Source organism: Falco peregrinus, chromosome 11 (genome assembly GCF_023634155.1).
Source record: "Falco peregrinus isolate bFalPer1 chromosome 11, bFalPer1.pri, whole genome shotgun sequence".
Taxonomy (NCBI): Eukaryota; Metazoa; Chordata; class Aves; order Falconiformes; family Falconidae; genus Falco; species Falco peregrinus.
Genome location: NC_073731.1, coordinates 24,942,981 through 24,964,992, shown reverse-complemented (window position 1 = coordinate 24,964,992; position 22,012 = coordinate 24,942,981). Strand labels below are relative to the sequence as shown.

The 22,012-nt window shown below is 44.5% G+C and overlaps 1 protein-coding gene across 1 annotated transcript in view; it reads right to left on the bottom strand.

The window, feature by feature from the left end:
- Positions 1-21,738, bottom strand: part of TGFB2 (transforming growth factor beta 2) — a 65,586-nt gene extending 43,848 nt beyond the window's left edge. Inside the window, exon 1 of the mRNA XM_005241855.4 lies at positions 20,813-21,738. Within this exon, the coding sequence (XP_005241912.1) occupies positions 20,813-21,155 (343 nt within the window). The 5' untranslated portion in view covers positions 21,156-21,738. The remainder of the gene's footprint in view (positions 1-20,812) is intronic.
- Positions 21,739-22,012: the final 274 nt, after the last annotated feature.

The window sequence follows — 22,012 nt, the reverse complement described above, 5'->3', positions numbered from 1 at the left end:
CTGTCTAGAGGGAAGGAATTTCATATAGAAACACCAACAAGTTTTGGGGAGATTAAATATGGCACACCTACCCTGCAGAGCTGCCACTTATAAAAATTACAACTTTTCAGTTGACTTCAAAAAGGAAATAAAAGAAATACAGTGCAAGCAGACTGCCCTCAGCACAGCTGGAATAAATCAGGGCAGTTCCCCCTGCAGCGAGGACAACTGCTTTAAGTTTTGGCAGCTAAGGATCCAGTTCATGAACATATAGTTCATTTTGAAAATAAGTTACCAAAATGTTAATCTAATGATTAGGTAAACAGCATCTATGTGTGATAAACCACATCTCTGGTTAAACTGTGGCACCACTTGCCTAAAGCACTGCAAACACAATGCCCCCAGTTCCCTTGCCACCTACCCCAAGGGTGGAGGGAAGGACACCTGGACACAGCAAGTGAATCAGCCAAGACCTGAAGCAAAAAGGAAGAGATGGGAAAGGTAGAAAAGATGAGCTCATGTGCAAAGTAACATAACGTATGGGATCAAATATAGGCTGCTGGAAAAAATGATGCTCAGAAATCACTAACAGTCACAGGAGACAAAGCACCACTGTCCTAGAGACCTGGGCCAGGTACTGTGCTGGCATGAAACTTCGAACAGTCCCTACCCAAAGAAACAAACCCCAAAGAAACCAGAATATTATGTTTCTCATAAATATAAATTGTGTGCTCTGGAACAGCAAACATAGCCAATGTCGTACACTCAGTCCAAAAGATGATACAGCTTTGTTTTCATTTCTTGAAAAGAGTACGAAGAAGTTACTTCTTAATTCATTTGGTTATTTCAAAATAGAGGCCTGAGAGAAAATGCTTAGAAGCTATTTCTCCATTCTTTTCAGAGCTTCCATTTTTTGAAATGGCATCAAAACCTAATTCCATCTGAAAAAATGAACAATAATAATGCAAGATGAGGAGGGTTAGAGCTGAGTTCTCTTCTTCTCATTTTATAGCCTCCTGTAGACATCTGTGGAGACCTCTGAGTAAAAGATACTACAGAATGCTACTCATCATCCATCGGATTGTTTTTTAAAATGAAAAAAAAAGTATGATTGTGACACTGTTCAAATTTGACAAGTGACTTTCACACACAGCCAGCAACTCGGTTCACTGTTTGCAGTATATTCCGACAGAAGGGATCCCCAAGGTCTGTCTCACTTCTCCAAGTACATAGCAAGCTATAAACGAAATAACTGACCAAGGGCCACAGCACAATGTAAAACCACCCTGACACAGACCATAATTAGAAGCAGAGACCCAGGCACAGGTGCATTCAGTCCCTCTCCCCATTCTTCTACCTTGCTTATACAAGCAACACAGGTCTAACAATGCACAGCCTTGGATGCAAAGGACTGTGGACAGATGCACAGTTTTTTACACTTTACCTAAACTTCTGAAAATATCAGCCACAAATGAATACGTTATTCCTTATCTACTTTACTGTCCCTTATTGCTTCTATTAGCAATTACATTTACATATAAGAAAAGATAGTTTTAAATGTAGTGTCAAGTATGTAGTACCAGAAGGTTGGACTAGAGCAGCCTATGAAATCTAATTAAAAAAAAAAAAAAAAAAAAAGAGCAGGAGTGAGGGAAATAAGGAGTAGTGAAGAATTAAATACAGAACAAGAGTGGAAAAATATTCAAAGAAACTATTTGTTAGCACCTGGAAGAAAACAAGGAGTTGAGTAACAGCTCACATAGACCTGTCAGAAGCAATTAGTGTCCAAACAACCCAAAGTGCCTTCAGGACTGGATAAAAGGCTTTGCAAATGGAGGAGAAACCACAGATGACATTTATCTTGACTTCAGTAAGTTTGGACACTGACACACCCATTACTAAATGAGGGAGATATGGTCTGACAAAAAAAATACAGTAGGTAGGCTGCAAGACTGGAAAACTGCCCTAAGGAAGTAGCTGTCAGTGGTTCCTAGTTAAAAAAGAAGCATCGACCCAGCCAGGGGCTGCAGAGGAGTGAGATTACTATAGAGCCATAAAACAGACTGACGAGTAAATTTGGCCACAGCCACAGCTGCCACAAAAAGCAAGGCAATGATGCGTTTTCCATGATGGATAAATCGTGAGTAATTCTGAGCTGCAGCAAGGAAGGTTTGTGCTAGATACCACGAAAACATTTTGACGTCAAGGATAATGACGATGCAGTATAATAGGTTGCACAGGGTGGTGCAACCTGTGGTGGTGAATGGAAGCCTTTAAGAAAAGGTTACACAAATATCTATCTGAAATATCGTGGCTACAGTCTACACCCTCTTCTGATGCAGGAACAACTGAGCAGCCTCTTGAAGTCCCTCCAGCTCTGCCAACAGCTATCACAGAAGAAACACAAACAGCTCACGCGCCTGAGCTTCATTAATGTATCTACCGATACTTCTATGCATCAGATATTTTATACAAAGTAATTCCAGAATATATGTCACTAAGTCAGGTCTCAGAGGGTGCAGATCAATACAGGAACTCTACTAACATCCACAGACCTGCCCTCCAGCCAGCCAGAACCATGCCCAGTATGCAGCAAGGTATAACAACTGGGAGCACAGAGCTGAAGCTGCCACACACAGACAGCTCCTACTGCAGCCAGTGAGTGACAGGCTTTTAAAACCCTTCCTGTGGTAATGACATCTACATGCTATTAATTACAGACATACAGACAGATTAACTTAAAAGTTTAACAATGTTTCTTTGAAACATTCTGTTTCCTGGGTAATGCACTTGGAAGTTTGCTGCAACTATCTAATAAAACATAACTGATCCTTAAGTTAGAGAGATAAGCCTTGTGTTAAAGGAATTTATACCAGGATATTTAAAATGTGTAATAATGCAAGTATAACGAGTAAATTCTCTGTAGTATTACTATTAAGTTAATGCTTAAAACAACACAGTAAATAATTATAAGTGATACTCCATGCCCTGGTCTTGAATTGCCCAAACTAGGATGCTATGTTGTGCTTTCCTCCAGTGGTGATTCATTATCTTGGGATTGCTTGTTAGATTGCTTGAAAAGTTATATTCAGTGTGAAGAGTGATGGCGAAGTTTTACTAAAATTACTATGATATGCCTTTTTTTTTTTTTCCTTAGTCTTTGGCACTATTTCATACTAAACTCTGAACTTACTGCTTTCACTGACGTGCATTTCAAGTTTAAAGCGAAACAGTCCAATAGCTGAAGCCAAAAGTTTGACCTCCATTATAACTGTTGTAATCTTCTGGGAAAATACCCTCTTGACTCTAATTTCTCTTTTCAGACTCACCATGCTGCTGCTGAGAAATAATAGCTATTGGGGCTATAAGGCCAAGATTAATGTCTGGCCCTATAAAAACCCCAAAAAACCAAAAACCCAAAAACAAACAAACAAACAAAAAAACCCAACCCACCAACAAAAACCCAAAAAAGCCCAAACCAAAACAAAAAAACCCACCAGTAGCACTGGATGACACATGAAGTAAGCATGCTGGACTAGCATAGCCATGAGATGATGAACACTATCGCATGAAGAAATATTTGAGATCACATGAAAGTATCTGGTTTCGAGCACACGTTGCCTTTTGCACTGTAGCTGATTATACCACAGAGCATCATTATCTGACTTGTCAGTTTAGAAGGTCTGTAGGGCTGGGAAAAGCACTGCGAGATCGACAGCGCCTCATGCAACAGGGTCCTGATCTCTCACTGGGGCTTGAGCAACTACTGTATTACAAATATTACAGCATTCTTCACTTTGCCTCAATTGGATAGTGTTGTTAGATGGATGCAGCATGTTTCTATCAAGAAATATTTGGCCATGCTTCCACCGGAGTGAAATGATCCCTGTAAATACATGGACAGATTGTGGTTGGCCCTTGGCTCCACACATCAGAAAACCTCTCTGTCAGCAGCTGCAATACGGGGTAAAAGTTGGCTGATGCACTAGCAGGACCAGAATGGGAGCAAAGAAAAGGATCTCTGTTACAGGAGCTGTGGAGAGCCCTGACTCACTAAATGTGGGCAGTTACAGCCTCCCCAGCTGGACTGTTCCTACCCATGGATGTTTTACTTAGCACCTCTCAATAAGACGAAGGCGGGGGGGGGGGGGGGGGGGGGGGGGGGCGGGGGGAGGCAGAGGGGGAAGGAATATCCAGAGCGAACTTCTTTCTCTTTTTTCAGTTTTTCCAGCATAGAAGAACAAGACTGCTTTCATGTAGGGTTTTTTTCCTTTGGTGACATCAATAGAAGTTTAAAGTTCCTTGTCAAAAGTGATGAAAAAATTATAAACAACACAGAATAGCTGCCAATGCCCTTGAACGAAGAGCACTCATGATTACCTGCTTAGCTGTCTGTACCCAAAACCAGTACCACTGCTTCGTAACACTAAAAGTAAGATGGGTATTTTGGTATTTACTTGAGGTTAACGAAGTCTCTAAGGCAGAAGTATCCCAGGCCCTCACAGACTTTCCAATTCCAGTCAGAAACATGAATTCTTACCAGGAAGACTCTGCAGGAGCAAACGCCCTTTGCGCAGCACACACGATGTATTTGCTCTTGGTGGCATCGACTGCTTTTAGTCAAGTCAGCACACGGCAATTCTCACTTCCAACCCGAGGGGTATGAATCGCAACAATCCAAACTAGAAGTTTGTAAAGCTCATCTCACCATCCCCAGACTTTCACAAAAGCAGATAAAACAAAGTCTCTTGGGTATGTCAAACAGATTGTTTCTTCCACCGGGGAAAACCACAGAAGGATGAGAGAAGTTTCATCCTGATACTGAGGCTTTGTACTGCCTTGAGGTTTCCCATCACTGTTGATGCAATCATGGCTATCAGCCCCTCAGATAATTACCTTTCGTCACCAGCGGTTCTGTCCGTTTTGGCTTCAGGTCAAGCCAGGAACCTGTCATCATTTACTGACTTCACTCAAGGTTCATGGCAAAAGCTGAACCAGTATAGAGAAACACATCACTTAGGAAGGTGGCAGGAGAATCCATGGCATCTCCAGATATCTCTGAAATGCCTTAGGAAGAAGGCAAGAGAATAGTGACAGATTTAGGCATGTCAGACTTGGAAGGCAAGTAACAGAAAATCTTCTCCCTAGAAGCTGTTTTCACACTGGAACCTCTTGTGCAACATGTCTGTGATGAATCCATGAAAGAGGATAGATGCCTCCAAACTTCTCAGAGGCTTAGAAGAGAATTCTTCTCACTCATGTATTTCTGATCAAGGTTGCAACAATGGAGACCAAGGAATTAAGTTCAATTAGGTTTTACCAGGAAACCTGCAAAATTTCATTTCAAAGAATACTCCACAAAGTAAAGCATTTGCAGTTTGCTGACAGCAACCTGTCTGCAGGTCCCCAAAGCCAGAAAGCAATGCTGAAGCATTCCTTCTGCTCAACACTTCACCTCAGCAGCAGGGCTCAGGTACTCTGCAATTCCTCGGCCTCCAAAACCAAACCCACAAATCCAAACATACCCAGAACTTTGAAAAAGAAACAGAAAACCAAAAAAGATATGGGTATCAGAACATTTCAGCATGCATCCAACCCTAAATACACTAAATATAATGGAACAGGATAAAACGCAGACCTAGATCCTATTCTCAACAGCAGAATCGCATGTGGACCACTATACAAAAAGGGGGTTCATACAAGGTGATAGTGATGGTGGCCAGGCACATGGAAGCACCCATCTTGCCTTACTAGGTATTCAAAATCACACACACAGAAACTCACACTGGATTGCCCAGCACAGATTAGTATTTTCATTCTATTGCTATTTATAACAGCAAGTTGGTCTCTCCTCCTTTTGTTTTTTGTTTTGTTTTGTTGTTGTATTTTTTTTTTTTTAAGCAGTGGGCATCACTGCTCAGCTGTTCTAAAAGTGGTCAGGAAATTTCAGGACTGCCTTGCAGAGAGCAGAGGAGATAAAAGCAAGTCCCGCGGCACAAGCTCCGTTCCTCTCGCCCCACCTCTGCCAGGAAGCGCTCCTGTTCCCCTGGCAAGCGGCGCAGCTGGCTGCCTCCGCCTGCTCGGCCAAGGGTCCAGCGAGCAGCCTTTCCAAACTATTCCCTGGCTGGAGGAAGAAATGAAAGCAAGTCATTTTCAAGAAAAGCAGATTGGATTGTCCAACCCTTTCACTCTGGGGAGAAAAAATAAAGAAGAAAAGGGAATTATACCAGAAGTAAAAGTGTAACGGAGAAGGAAAGGTGAAAGAAAACTGCACATTTTTTTGCATTGCAGAGAAGTTAAGATTCACAGACTCAAAGCACAGGCATCTTTAAACAATTAAGATAAAGACAGTGGGTAATAGATGATTGTTAGCTACAGAGGGAAGTGAAAGTTTTTAACCACATTAAAATTGTGCAATCTTTCCTGCTTTGTAATAGTAATTACAATTAAAATTATTTACGCACTGGTCCACTGTAACAGAAAAGCAGAGACTTTAAACCCCTCTTAGGCAAAACTCTCCAGCCAGCAGAAGTTAGTGGCACTAGCTGCCTGCATGCAGGAACTGCACACCCGCCTGCCCATGTGGAGGTGCCCTGCTTTCAACTCCTTCCTCCACTTTTCACCCCAGCTGCCCTCAAAAGCATCCAGGCAGCTGGCTTCTGAAGACTCCTAAAATGCTTCATGGACTGCATGAGAAACGTGGCTGCTCACTGAGCCCAGAGACTACTATGGAGATGGACATGGAAGGATGACACGTTGAAGAACAAACAGTACAATACAACAAAGCTTGAAGCAGCTCATCTGCAGAATGGCATGTACAAAGAGCCCCAAATCATGCTATAAATCAGGGCTATCAGAGAGAAGACTGATGTTGACTAGCTGGTCATTCTCTTTTATACAGTAACTTGTCAAAGCAGACTGTTCCCTGAAGATACTTGCTAGAGTTAGCTCCAATTCAGTGTTAGAGGATGGATTCAATGAGAGCATCTGCTCATACTATTTAAGTACATATATTCCTAATTCCAAGGTACTTTTACTAAGTCCCTATTACTAGGATGATTTATGATCCATCGTGCCCTCTACGCTATTTTGAACAGAACTGAGATTTCTTTATAGATTAAGGGCTCAGACCTCTGGGTGGGGTAGGAAGAACACCTCCACTAACTACTCTGCAACATGGAGTCACCAAACTGAGTCAGTGACTTGGAGGTCTCCCACGTCCTGTGCTATTGAATGTGGAAAAGAAACCCAAAAACATTGTTTGCTTTCCAAAATTATGGCTTCTGGCAACAGAACTAACCTTACACGGACTGTCTGGCTCCTTGCTTCTCTGAGGGAAGAGCTGCCAGCTGTATGAGCACTAGATAACCCATCACCACCTACTTCCTCCACTCTAGTTAGGAGTGGTGGGTGGCACTGCTCCCACCAGCACAAGGGCAACCCACTCTGTCAGGCCGCACCTTTTTATCTGGTTCCTGCCCAGACACGGTACTCTCTGATCACCTGGTTTCTACAGACTCCTTATTTTAGTTTGGTGGACAGGTAGAAATGACACAGTTCCACCATCAACAAATAAAACCACTCTGGTCAGAAAACTGTGACAGAAAACAAATGCAACCATAAGAAGATAAAATTTAAAAATGCAACTATATACTACAAACAAAAGTAGAAGTAATAGCTGCTGAGAACCACTACACATCAGAAAATGAGAACTGCAGAAAACAGATGAGAAAAATCAAATGGGTGTACCAACTTCATGGCCAAGAAACTTAAAGATGAGATTTACTTAAGTACTAAGGAAGCCTAACAGTGACATTCATCCATTACAAGATAAAAACTGTTGACATAATAATGCAGAAATATGAAATGTGCTTCTGCAGATAAAAAAGCCAGGCAATCGTAAGATGAAAAGATGATTATTTTTTTTATTCCAGCAGCAACTCAGAAGGTCTTAAAACAGCTACTACAATCAGACATTGTAAAACCAGCAAGACCAGATAACTTGGATGAAGACTTTTCAAAGAGCTGTCCAAGAAACTATCTAAATTGTTAAAACTGGCTTTCAATAAATCCCAAACACTGGAAAATATCTTAAGGATTTGAGGCAGAACATATTTGCTAATATACAGTCCTAAACAGAGCAACCCATGCTATCTCACATATACAGTCAATCTTCTATTGATCCCAGAAAAAATAGACAAAGTGCAGGAATGAGAATCAGCTCAGGCTCAGAGGAACTAAGGGAGCATAACCAACATCAGCAAGAAAAACAGATGTCACTGGTCCAGTATCTTGGTGAGTAACACCGACAGTCCTGTTGGTAAGAACCTTGTTTTAACATAATGTACTTGAGTAGCTGCAAGACATTTAACCTGGTGCTACATAATGATTTCATTAGGAAACAGGAACAACAGGACACCAACACGGCCTGGCAGTAAATGAATCAAAGCTTTGCTTTTTTATGAGACTACAATGATATGCAGCCTGAGAGACAAGCTTCTAACAAGGTCCCACAAGGCTCATTTTACTGTACTCTACTATCTAATATTTTTATTAATCACCTGGAAGGAAACTAAACCATTATTAACCAACTGCAGATGAAATAATGATATGGATGTGACAAATAGATGCATCGCGAATACAGTGACTTGAAGCCTTTTACATCAAGATGTAAATGTCAGTAGAATCAATATGAAAATACAACTCTAGGACAGAGAAACTAGACCATACTTACAAAGCAGAGGACTCCATCCTGGGTCAGCACCTCTGAAAAGAACTTGGGGAGGGGGGGAAACCTGGTGGATAATCACCGAAATATGAATTTTTACCTCTCCCTGTAGAGCTCCTGGCAAAAGCGCTTCCAAAATTAGCTGCATTAACTGTGTAATATTGAATTAGAGCAAAGTCTGCAACACACATGTACTTGCTAATGGCACAGCCACTGTTGAAGTACCATGTCCAATACCGCTGTCCACAATCTCAGCAGTAAATGAATAAAGTAGAGGAGTTTCATAGGGAAACTGTAAGAATAACTGAAAAAGCTAGGCTGCGCCTCAAGGAGCACAGCATACTGAACTTAAGAGAGCTGTGGCTCGATCACAGCCTATGGATCTGAAACACACTCAAAGTCGGGTAAAGCAGCCCGTGCCGAGCTCCTGGCTGCCTCACCACAGGGTCTTCCAGCAGCCACACGAGCTTGCTCTCAGCCACATCGGTTCCTGTCTGTGAAACTTGCTTCTCCTGCAGATGCCTGCACAATGCCCACAAATTTGATAATGGGCCTTCAAAAGAGCAAGTGAAGGCTTAAACCAGATCCAAATGCCAGAACTTGAAGCTGAACAACTTAAAACACAAAGATGCTTGTTTCTAGTGCATGTAATTAATCACTGAAACGATTTACCAAGCATGGTGTGAATGCCCCTTCAAAAAGGAATTAATTCAGCAAAATTCAATGGCCTCGAAAACGCAGGCAGGGAGATCATAAGACCACCATGATGGCTTTCAGCTTTTTTAATCTGTAAGTGTCCATTCTACCTTAACTCAAAGCCTCCTAGAGCAATGTCAGTCTCATCCTTTCAGAGGTACGGTATCATATAAATTAGTCATTAGCCATGAGTGTGAACAGACCTGGGGCCTTATACCCTGAGAAGAACATCCCATCCCTGCTGAGATGAGCATCTCCTTCAGTTGTAAGGCAACATTTGTGTTCAATCAGAACCTGCTTACAGGTCTGGCTGTCATTATGTTAAAACACTTCATACTCCTTGACATTGTAATATTGCCTTAGATTAAACAAGAATCAAGCCCTTTGGTTTCATAACCCACGTCAAATGGCTTGGGATCGAATCCCATCCCAACAGGACATAGGAAGTTCCACACAGATAAAATACGAACCAAGCTTTTTTTGTTTTTGTTTTTTTAAAACCAACCAACCAACCAAAATCCCAACAACCTGTGGTGGATGTTGAGTCCTCCCAGGCTTTGGAAAGTATATAGTAGCAGTACAAACACAACACAAAACAGTATTCAGGGCATTTCTAATCAGTAAAGCAGATTTACCTGAGTCAGGCTTCATCTGAATAAAAGGCTGGATTCTCAAAGGCTACAAAGGAACCACTCCTTTAGGTGCTGCTTAAAACCCTGGCCACAATGACTGTTCTGCTTGCCTAAACAATCACTGCGCAGACTCCAGTTTCAACACCACAAGGAAAAATCTGGAGTAGCTTTACTGACTCAAATTAAATTGCTCCAACTTTTCATCCATGCAAAAAACGTACCTCAAAAGTTAACTCATTATTTTGTGAGCCACTTTGAGATGTATCAAGTCAGAGAGGCTTTATGTAAAACCACATGCACCTTCATGCTGCAAGCACAGCTCCTGTTCCCAAACTACTTGGCTTTCCAGCTTGTAAATTCAGCATATATCATGCAGCAAATTGACTTTCAGAAGTTGTTCTCCTGGCTCCAGCTCTATTCAGAACTGACTTTTAAGATTCTACCGATAACGCAAAAACACCTTGTTGGCTTAGCCCTGACCTATCATTACCATCTACCGCACAGATATTTGCCACACTCTTATTCACAGCCTTCAGATTCTTGCCTGCTCTGGGTGCTGAGGTCTGATCTGGCACGTGTTTATAAAAAGTCTCTGGATGTGGAGTGATGAGCTTCTAGACAAAAACTCGCTGTAGGGAGGATGATAGAGATATATTACGGCATGTTTATTTGCCAAGACCTTTGCAGTCAGATGGTCATTTATTTTAGACAGGGGGAGATGTGGAATACCTACAAAGTACAGGACATGAACTCATGCCTCCTTCTCTGCATTCTGCAATTCTTGCCATATTGCTGCCATATGCTTTTCCCAGATGACATCTGCCATCAAGTGCTTCTATCAATAAGCTACTAAGGTGTTTATTTTTAAAAGTGGTTCTTTCCCCCCCCCCCCTTTTTTTTCACAAGGCCTTATGCAGAAGAATATCTCCAATGGCAACTCAATAAAAGGGAAAGCACCTACAGTAATACGTCCCAGCATATCTCAAGGATGTGGCTGTTCCCTGAAACAAAGGAATGGCACTTAATACCTCATCCAAAGACTTTTGGAGTCAATGGAAAGACTTCCAGTGTTTTCAGCAGACTTTGGACCAGTGCCCTTAATCTGCGGAACATACTCTCAAAAGGCAGAAAAATGGAAAGGTTTGACTGTATCACATGTATAGCTGGCCTTGTAGCAAGTGTGCATGAGGCAGATTCCTTTCCAGACTCTACCTCAACAAATACACTTCCAGCCAGAGAAAATTAAGTCTCCCAATAAAGTGGGTAAATAATAGGATTCCAACTTGGAAGGAGGTAAGTTCCTTCAGACACATGATATTGTTGTAACTCAGTCTCTGGCCACCTTTATAAAGATGTCTTTTTCTAGATCCTTTCGGGGCTCTTTTCTTCCCTGATTAGAAAGAGGAATGTGAAATTTCCAAATACATGGCTCCTAGCATTGGGGAGAAATGCAATCTGGGATGGGGGAATCCAGATGGGAAGAGGGAGAGAAAGCCCTGACCCCCAACCATCTATTCTGAGTCCATCCTAACTGGGATGAAGTTGCTCACTTAGCTCCCTTGCTTTCCAAACTGTATATCCTGGCAGGCAGCCTCTCAGTTCCTATCACACCACCAGATCAGAACAGCAGATTTATTTTCAAGAAAGCTGGAACTTGTTCCTCACTCACAAACCTGAAGCTGTATGTACGTTTGCTGCAATAGCCTGCCATTATACGCTAGATAAACACACAACAAGCACAACAAATGGAATGTACAGACATCTTTCAGCATACCTCAATGTTGAAATGCGGCTACTTCACTTCCAAAGTGTGCATCAGGAAAAACTGGAGTATAGAGCAGTGATTGGCCCAAGACATATACAGCCCTTGCTCTGCCAGGGAGGCCCAGAGCCAACTGCAACAGCCAAGAAAACTGGGCTGGATCTCAGAGATTGGGTGAGAATGAGAACACCAAGGATCTGCAGGGATCCAACACATCTCGAGGCAGTTTAAAACATCCTATCATACTGGAGTATACAATATATCACTTACCCTTCCCTGAGGGCAAACATCCCCTATACTGCCTGTAGGCATTTGGACAAAGACATGAGCTGCCGATACTGCACGTGTTGGTGGACCGGACACCTGGCATCCATCAATTTTGCTTACTAGGTATTCACTAAGGTGCTCTGCTTTGGTATTATCCAGTCAACTGGATCAATTCCTGCATCAAACCCTTGAAGGAAGACCAGGAACTGCGACACAAAGGGCCAAGCTGCCCCTCCATTGCCGTGTTCACGGGGAGCAGTGACATCTCTCAGCTCTGCTAACCTGGGCTACCCCTGGGACCCAGCAGAGGAGCAGCAACCTGCCACAGGCTCCGCTGAGTGCCAGACCCTGACCACGCTGTGCCTGCCAGCCACTTCTGCCATCATTTCAACCCACTCCTGCGCATGAAGAAGGTAAATTTGCTGCATTGTTTTCACATGTCACTTGGAAGATGGAAAGACCTGCGGGTGGTGTTCTTCCTAGTGTACATCTTGGCAGTCCTAGAGAAGGTCTTTATGACTGTTTGTGCAAAGCCCCCCCCCCCGAATATATTATGTATATTGGACAATGCCCACTCACGTAAGCAAAGACTACTCTCTGATCAGTTTGGGGTATTGGAGATCATCTGGAAACACAACAGTGGGCTGAGGATTACTAATTATTATTGCACAGAAGCCTTCATGAAACATGGGACTGCTAGGTACTCTCTGACCACTTCAAAAAAAGAGAGTCAGTGCTGTTAATATCTATTAGTTTTTCAGCCTCCTGAGTATAAAGTCCACCCACAGGGCTGGGTTTTTTTGTGGGTTGGTTGTTTTTTTCCCATCCCAAGGAATGAAACGCAACGTGTTCTGATTCCTATCTTTTCAGTCATCACTATGGTAAAGGTAAGTTACCATCACCATTTCAGCTGAGCTAGCTGCTGAATTGCAAATGCTACACGTAAACAAACACAAGAGAAGGAACTTCAACAGGCTTAGCTCGCCTTTTTAAATTCAAAATTCAAGGCAGGGGTTTAAAAGAGATGAAGCCAGGGAAAACATTGGATACTAACACCAGCCAAACAGGGAAAAATAACGAAGTTGTAAGCCTGAAAAACTGAAATGGAAAGAATGACAGATTTACTGCTGCATTTGATGCACATAACCACTGATAGACTCTCCCCAGGAAGTGTTGAAATTACCATCACTGAAATGAATCCAGAAGCTAAAAATTAAATTATCTTTCCCAGAACATTCCAATCGGGGCTTTGGCAACAACAGATGTTTTAATGCTCTTAAATATATGCACACGCATGTGTGCATGCATGCACACACACACACATCCTTAAGTACAGTATCCTCTTTCACGCAAGACCTCCCTCTTAGTTTTCACAAAGTCAGACTGAACTTACGGTCATTCTGCAAAGTCTTTTCTTCAAAGTCTGCTCAAATGCACAACTGTCAGATTAAGCAACCCATAAGGAGTCTTACAGCAGCTCCAAGTTATGAATGAATGGTTATTAGTGAACTTGCTTGTCAAGACAGATGTGATATTTGTCAGTGCAGTGTGGGTTAGATACGGTGGGAAGGAGCCAAACAAGCAAAGTGAGAGGTCAGTGTCACAACATTTCCCTTTTCCCCCATCTCAGTTCGCCTAAAACAATGCCACAGCTTTTGCTGAAGTGTAATAAAGCAGTCTCTTTTCATGCAACCTACCATGCTTATTTGAAAAGCAACAGCCACACAAGAAAAGTGGAAGAAAAACGGGTGCAAAAGGAGAGAAGAACATTGTTCTGGTGCAAGAAACGTACAGTGGAGGCACAAACACGAGACTGACAGAAAACACCACATCTTTAGAAATTTGGTAACACCTTCATCAAGACCACCCTGTGGAAGCTGAAACACCATGCATTATTTTTCTTGTATTAAAACGTATTATTACAAGGATCGCAGGCTAATTCACGTTGGAAGGGACATCAAGTCCAACCTCCAGCTCAAAGCATTTTCAGCTACGAGGACAACTTATTTATACTTTATACAGTTATGGATAATATTCCGAAGTCAGCATCACACTGTGCTAGGTCTTATGTAACAAAAAAAAAGAGGCTCCTGCCCTGAGGGGCTTTCAATAGGAAAAGGCTCAGCTCTACAGTCCTGAAGATCCTGAATACGTCAATAAGCATCACAGATTAAATGAAAAGGAATCCTCGCTCACTGTCCAAACTAAAACCTGAATGAGAGAGAGATGTTCTAAAGATCCTCTCCACACTCTCAGCCATAAGCCTGCTGCAGGCATGCCTGTGAGGTCTAGCATCTCCTGGAAACCGAACATGGATGCCAGAGAACCCAAACAGCAACACAAGGTCTATTTCAGCAGAGCCTGTCTTTCCACAGTGAACGAGCAGTCTCTCTGTGCTGCTGCCTAAACTCATCCCACCAGTCCTCGTCTGCAAGGAGCCAGGAGCTTTCCAAGCAGCACGCATGTGTGAACTGCCGTGTGGCTCCCTTTGGAGAGCCTGGCTGGTGTAGAGAACACTATGCTACCCAAAGAGGCAATTTCTCTACTCTGGACCAACCTGCAGAGCACCAGAAACTTGTAAAAAGCTGCTCACCAGACAGGTCTAACGAAGCCAGGTCTAGCACTTCATTTCTCCAGGGCCAACCCTGTGCCATTCGAGGTAAGAGAACAGCAGTACTAAACATGCTCATGAGCCATTCAGAAATTAAAAAATGAATGGCCCCACTGGAAGGAGATAAACCACAACCCTTTATGCTAAGTTGGTTTTTTTCCAACTCCTCATCCTCTTGTCTCAGACAAATCTTTGAAGTTTATCCTTTACACCATGCAGCCGTATGTCTTGTACAGTTGGGTGCCCAGCTGCAGTTGCTTATCAGCAGCAAGGACAGTGAGGACAAGTGTGGGGGAGCTGTTTTAAGAAGAAACATAGCTGCTTCTGAAAAGGATCTTCTGAAAGACCACCGCAGGAAGCCAACTGACAGCGATATTGGAGCTAGGCACCTACTTGTCCACATCACAGATTCAAAAGGATACATGCAACAGCCTGTGGCTGAAGGCAGGATGTACTTTCCCTAAACAAATGACCAAACCAAACTTTTTAGTCTAAACAAATCAGCAGAAACATCCATCACAGTATTACATTAAATAACACCTGGGGTGCGTATCATCCTCAAGCTAAAAACTGCCTGCTTGAAAACATTTAGCATGTGGTTTCACAACAGGAACGGAAACATTTGTGTGTGTTCGCTCATGACTCGTTTTGTCACCATCCCCTGGGGTTCCTCTCTTTATCTGCAATACAGGAGCAGTCTAGCACAGACACTGCAAACGCAAAGAAGCCAGCTGCCCAGCAGCGTCAGCCTTCTTCGGGATCACGGGAGCACTGCAGAGCCTCTTCTTGCCTCTCTACAAAAATCCTGTAAAGCATTTCCTTCTCACTGGGCTCCAATGCCCAAATGACAGATTTCAACACAGCGAGAGGGATTTGAACTGTCTGGCTTTGTCCATCCCTGCAAATGCACCATAAACCGGGCCCCAATTAAGGAAGCTAATTAGGCATACACAGAGCCTTAATGTTAATGAGTCCATTCATGTGTGTGAAGCTCCCCGCATATTTCAGAATGGTGCTGAAGAAGCTCACCAAGGACGACAGCCAGGAGTTCTCATTCATCTTTTTGCTCAGCTCTGGTGCAGGCAGGAATTTCAAACTGACAGCAAAGCACTGGAAGTAGTAACTTTGAAGTAACACAGCCATCCTGATGACCGCTACCGTTCTCACACAGCGCACCAAGGATAAGCAAGGCTAAAACCAGCAGCTAATGAAGGTGATGCTCCACTTTCTTCACAAAATCACCTGCTCATACCCAGTCCTGCAATTAAGTGGAGCCAGCAAGAGTGCCATGAGCTCTGGGTACTCTCTGTGTATCTCCAGCCATGAGCAGAAGACAAAGACACACTTCCAGATAGGTCTGTGGGACCATAAAACAATTAAGACTGCCAGTGGGCTGGGAGGTGGGGAGCGGCAGGGGCAGCAATGCACATCTAACTCTTTCACTCAGCAAATTAGAGCAAAAGTGCCTCTTTACAACAGACACCAGAGACAAAGAATTCAGGAATACAGACTGACATTTCTGTCTTGCAGGTCTTCCGACCTTGCAGTGTTAAAGAGAGGGGCCATGGGTGTTCTGCTTTCCTGTAGGCTTCATCCTCTGGAAGAAAGTGGGGGACCACGTACCTTGCCAGACCAGCTTGCAGACCTCCCCGTCTCCGAGCCTGTCACCTTGCTTACAGCAAGTCGCTGGTGATTCAGAAGGCAGGCAGGGAACACAAGTAGTGCACCCCACCATCTGCTCCGTACGAGTGGGAGTGGAAGAAGAGAGCTCTCTTTGACTTTAGCTGCCCTTCGTGAGTGCACCACAGCATGACATTTTATTATCCCTCATAGCATGTGGAGGACTACTGTCCCAAAAATTACCCTGCCCTTTTTCAAAGCCATTCACAGTTTCCTGGGTTTTTCACCATCACCTAGGACGACTGCAATATGTGCCATTCATGAACAAGCAGTAAGAAAATATTCCTCCCACCTCTCTCCTCGGGGGAACCTTTGCATTGCTTCAGGTTCTCTCTGCAAACACCTCTTACAAGAGGTGCTCCAGAGCACAACCATTGGGCCAGTATAGCTAGAAGGTCTTAAAATAAGGCGTTCCTTCCGAGATGGTTTCCGTATCATTAACAGCACAGGAAATCCTAAAAGATTAAGTTCTGTGTTGTGCTAAATGTAAACACACACAAGCTGTGCAGCAGTAGCTGGTAACATTGTACTAACGATGCTGGCAGATGCGGAGCATGGCTGCTCCTGCATGAGTAATTCTGGTACCCTGAAGACAAGGAGTCCACCTACATATAATTGCTGGTAAATCGCGTCCTTGTTAAAGTAGAAGCATGTCATTGTGCCCAGCCAGTTTATAATGTTGTCTTTCATGAGGCGAATATTCAGCAGAACTACAGTCTATGTAAAGCAATATTCATGGTCCAGAGCTCCTGAGAAGACTAAGCCTACCACCCAGTTCAGGCTGGAACGCGAAGGGGCTCCTTCATACCAAAGTAGTTTAAAATCCGCGCAAAGCCAGGCTCAAACCCAGGTGAACTGTGAGTTCTTAGGCTACTGAGTACTTGCAGACTTATCTCCAAGAATGCAGAAAACGTAAAAATTTACCTGTATTAGCATGAACGCATCAGTACCAACCAGCTCATTAACTGACATAAAAATTGCCAGGAATGAAGAACTAGGTGCCAGTCCCCACATACACGTGTTGCCTGTTTTTCTCGAGCATCCCCTGTATGCACTAGTATTACAATTCACAATCCTTAACTGTGCTGGCATTAAATTTGTTTATTGTCACTGTAAAGGCAACTGTCACCCAGCCTCAAATAAATAACTGAAGTATCAGGCCCTAGATAATCAATGAAGAGCTGACAAGTAATAAACTTCTAACATGATCCAGCTTTCACAGGAATCAGTATTAAGCACCTACTCAGGTAACTGCCTCGGCACAGAACACGCATGAACTCTCTCTGATGCTGTGCTCAGCTTCCATATCCCACCCCCCTCTTTAAAGCGCTCCATAAAACAACTCCACTTCTGCCTGCCAACTGGACTTAGGAGAGATTCAGACTTTCAGTATCTAATCCATGCTGTCACGAGCACAACACAGGCAGGCATGCTTGACAGACAAGAGCTTGTTGGTTTTTCCAAACCTCTTTGTAGTATTTTCTTCCACCACTACTTTTCACATCTGTTGGTTTTGAGTCCGGCAGTCTCTGACTCACTCAATTTCCACATATATTCTGACTTGATGAGTCTTTAACCTCAAGTGGACTGTCAAGCCAGAGGCCAGATGCCCCCTTACTTCCTCAGCGCAAACTATCAGTAAACCTTAGCATAACTTTACTTTGAGCCTTAAACTAACAGCATGTGAAAAGATTAATATGAATAAATTCAAAACTAATCAGATCCCTTCTTTAAATGTTGACACAGTATTATTTATATCCCATAAATACCTTCTTGACTAAAATTCATCCCAGGAGATTGGCATCTTGCCAGTTCTATTCATATTTACTGTATTTATACAGTACAGTTGGCCAAGGATAATATTTAAGACAAAATATGCCTTAGGGTATATACAATATCTCTTATAGTTTTCCTTTTAAATCTCCTCATTGCTAAAAATATTTAGTCTGAACTTTACAAAATGCCCCACGAAGACCTATCACCGATCTGTAGTGATATATTGCTGACTATGAGTATAATTAGAGCATATTTGTAATACTTGGGCTGTAGTCAGTTACTGAATGCTAACAACTTGCGGTAAAAACTGAACCACTGATCTTTCCCATGCCTTCCATCCAGCTGCTTTTGACCTCCAGTGTGTTCACACTGATCCCCTTCTCCCTCCTGCCTCCCTCCAATGCAGCAGAAACCGTAGAGTTAAAAAAATTCACTCCGATACGTCTAGGAGAAAGTGCCCGCGGCCGCCAGAGCTGCGCTTTCAATTTCCTCCTTTAAAATATGGTGGAGCGATTTCTTCCTTTCTGTCTTTTTTGGAAAGGTTCGCTCCATCCAGTAAAACTAGAGAGCAGTGGAAAAACAGTTAACCTACTTACTCTGATGTTAGCGACAGCCCTTGCACAGTAGTAGTACTGGATCTGCTGCTAACTGGCCCTCCGATCCCAAACGTCTGATGCACTCTGTTGGTAGATACCTGCAATCTCCTTTGCTCTTCCAAAACTTCTATCGATACTTTAGCACAACTCTGGCCTCTAACAACATTTTAAAAATAGATCCTCTTTTGTCAACACCATCCAAGTCACACACCACAGATATTTTAATTTTCTGGAAAGTACGCAGCTGCCTTTCGGACTATCGGTTCTTTGTAGTTTGCTCATGCGTGGAACAGGGGACAGATACGCTCGGGACGGATGCATTTTACAATTCTCAGAGACTCCCCGTTACAGGGTCAACTCCACAAGCCAAGGCACTGCTATCAGCCTTCCCAACCTTTGCCCATAGGTGTTCATTCCTCTGCTCAGGGCACGATCTGACAGGTCCCAAAACAAAGTGCCGACTCCCACCAAAACCACGAGCAAAATACCACATTGTATCAACGTGGAAAACAGGCATGACTTACGTGCTCTCACCACGGCTATGAGTTATACTGAACCACTCTGCTCATACCCACTTGGCTCCAAATATAATTTTCTTTTCTTTTCTTTTTTTTTCCAAAAAGTATTTCTTCCCCGAGGGTAACAAGGGCGGAGTGTATTTACCATGGCTATTAAGGATGGTGCCATAATTACAATAATAAAATGGCTCTGACTGCCAGGATGTCCTGTACCTGATGCTGTCATTTAAGAATAAAGGAAGAAAGGGAGGCAGCTGCACCCAGCGTGGGGTTCAGATACCTTGGCTGGCATCCTAGGACTATCACATGCAAGACGGAGCAAGCCCCAAATCTACAACTTGCTAAACTAAAAATAAATAAGGGGAAAATGCAATTAGAAACTCTAGGATAAAGTTACCAAGATGGCTGCATTATCTATTTAAGCAAGAGGTATGCGCTTTTCAAAAACAGACAGCAAGTATATAGGGCATCTCAAGTGGCGGGGGAGGGAAGAGAGAGAAAAGCGACCTAAATGAAAAGAGTAGGGACTAGGTTTTGGACATGCAAACACTGGAGTTATTTTCTGCTTCTGGTATTTCACTTTCCTCAGTATGATGATGATCTGGATTCTTTTAAGGGAGTGCACTGCTTTTCCTTTCCTTTTTTTTTTTTTTTTCTATACACTTAAACTTCACTACCAAAACAAAAAAAGGCACATCATTATGATTATTAATCATTCTAAGTGGATTCGGGCAGCACAGAGCATTTGTACACCCACCCACCCCCCCTTTTTTTTTCCCCCCCCTCACAAAACGTGGCACGGATCACCAGAAGGTCGTTAAAAACAGCAAAAGGCAGACGGGCTGAGACAGGTTCCAAGAACCGAGGCTACCCAGAAGGGAAAACTTTTCCTGTACCTGAAATGAAAGCGCCCATGAACTGGAGCGGGAGGCTAGTTAAAGTGGGAAGAGGAGGGAGGCTGTCAGCGCCTCTGTCCTCTCTCAGCACCAACCTGAATAGCGGTCTGCGGGACAGTGTGCTGGAGGGGCACAGGCAGAAGAGGAGCCGGTAACTTTTTTTTTTTTTTTTTTTTTTTAAAGACCTCCTTTTCTTTTCAGTTATGGAGAGATGGAAACCTGCCCGATCCAGACACTCCAAGGGAAACAACAGCAGTGGAAAGATATTGGCTCTTTTTGGAGGCTGCACACGGTGCTGCGGGGGAACTCGACCCAGCGCTGGGGGGGGGAGCGGGACCCTGGGCGGTGGGAGTGCTTCCCTCAGGTACGTGGTGGTGCGAAGCAGAGGCACCTCTGGGGACTCCTCGGGGACTGGAAAGGGGATCCGAAGCCTCGTGAGTCTGGGGAGACGGCTGCCCCCCCCCCAACCCCCCCAGCCCCCCAGGCTATATATGTCTATCCCACCACCTAAACAGAACCCTGGAAGCCACCAGCTAGGAGATGCTGAGGACAGGAGCGAACCCGGCAAAGGCAGCAGGTTATGATGCACGGGGCTGGTTTTTGAAGGTGCTGGGCACTGCCAAGCCTCGGGGGCGAAATTACGCACACATGCACGCACACAGGGAACTTACTTTCGGGGTAAAAAGGCTGCATGTCTATTTTGTAAACTTCTTTGGCATAATACTCCTCGTCGCTCCTCTCCCTTTCACAAGTGGCAGCTCTGTGGTTGGCTTTCTCTTGCAGCAGGTCCCTGGTGCTGTTGTAGATGGAGATGACCTCCGGAGGCACCTCCTCGGGCTCGGGGTACTCGTCCGGGGGGCTGGTGAGCTTCAGCTTGCTCAAGATCTGCCCCCGGATCGCCTCGATCCTCTTGCGCATAAACTGATCCATGTCGAGGGTGCTGCAGGTAGACAGGCTGAAAGCCACGGTGGCCAGATCCACGGTGAGCAACACGCTCAGGAGATAGCAGTGCATTTTAAGTGTTTAAATACAGCGCCCCCCAAAAAAAGAGTGACTTTAACAACGAACAACAACAACGAGGAAGGAAAAAAAAATTAAAAATAAAAAGGGGATGTGTGCAAACAAAGGGAAGATCTGCAGACAAAATGCAGTTAAAAACCGGACTGCAAGGACGACTCGCAATCGAAAAACGCACGGGAGGCGTCAGTGAAAAAAATACGAATAATAATTAAAAAAAAAAAAAAAAGCAGCAAGTTGCTACAACTAGATAAAATTCGGGGGTGGAGTGAGCCGGGCAGAAAAAAAAGGGGAGGAAAAAAAACCCCACCAACCCCAAAGAGATAAAACAAACCTGCGAATCAAGTAAACGGGTGCGAGCCTGCTCTCAGCGCGCCGGCGGAGCGGGCTGGACAACAAAAAACGGGAGAGAAAAAGGGGAAAGAAGGAGGGGGGAGCGGCGACGGGTATCGCAGGGCGCTGCCGCAGCCGGCGGGGCAGAGGTGCCGGCGCGGTGCTCAGCCCCGCCGTGCGCCCGCGGCGCCCGCGGCTCCCGGGGCAGCGGCAGCGGCGGCGGCACCGCCCCGCGCCCGGCGCTCAGCCCCCGCGGCGGCGCCGGCAGAGCCGCGCACGTGTGCGCCCGGCGGCGCCCAGCCCCGGCCCCCGCGGCCCGGCGGAGCGGCAGGCGGCGGCCCCTCGGCCCCGCGGCGGCGGCGAGCGGCGATCCGATCCTCCGGCCGGCCGCGTCCCGCAGGCTGCTGCGAGCGCCCCGCATGCACCGGCCCACCCCCGCCCGGGCCCGGAGCTCTTTCCAGCTCCCTCCTCTTCCTCCGCCCGCCGGAGCGCCAACCCCACGCCGCGCTCGGCGAGGCAGC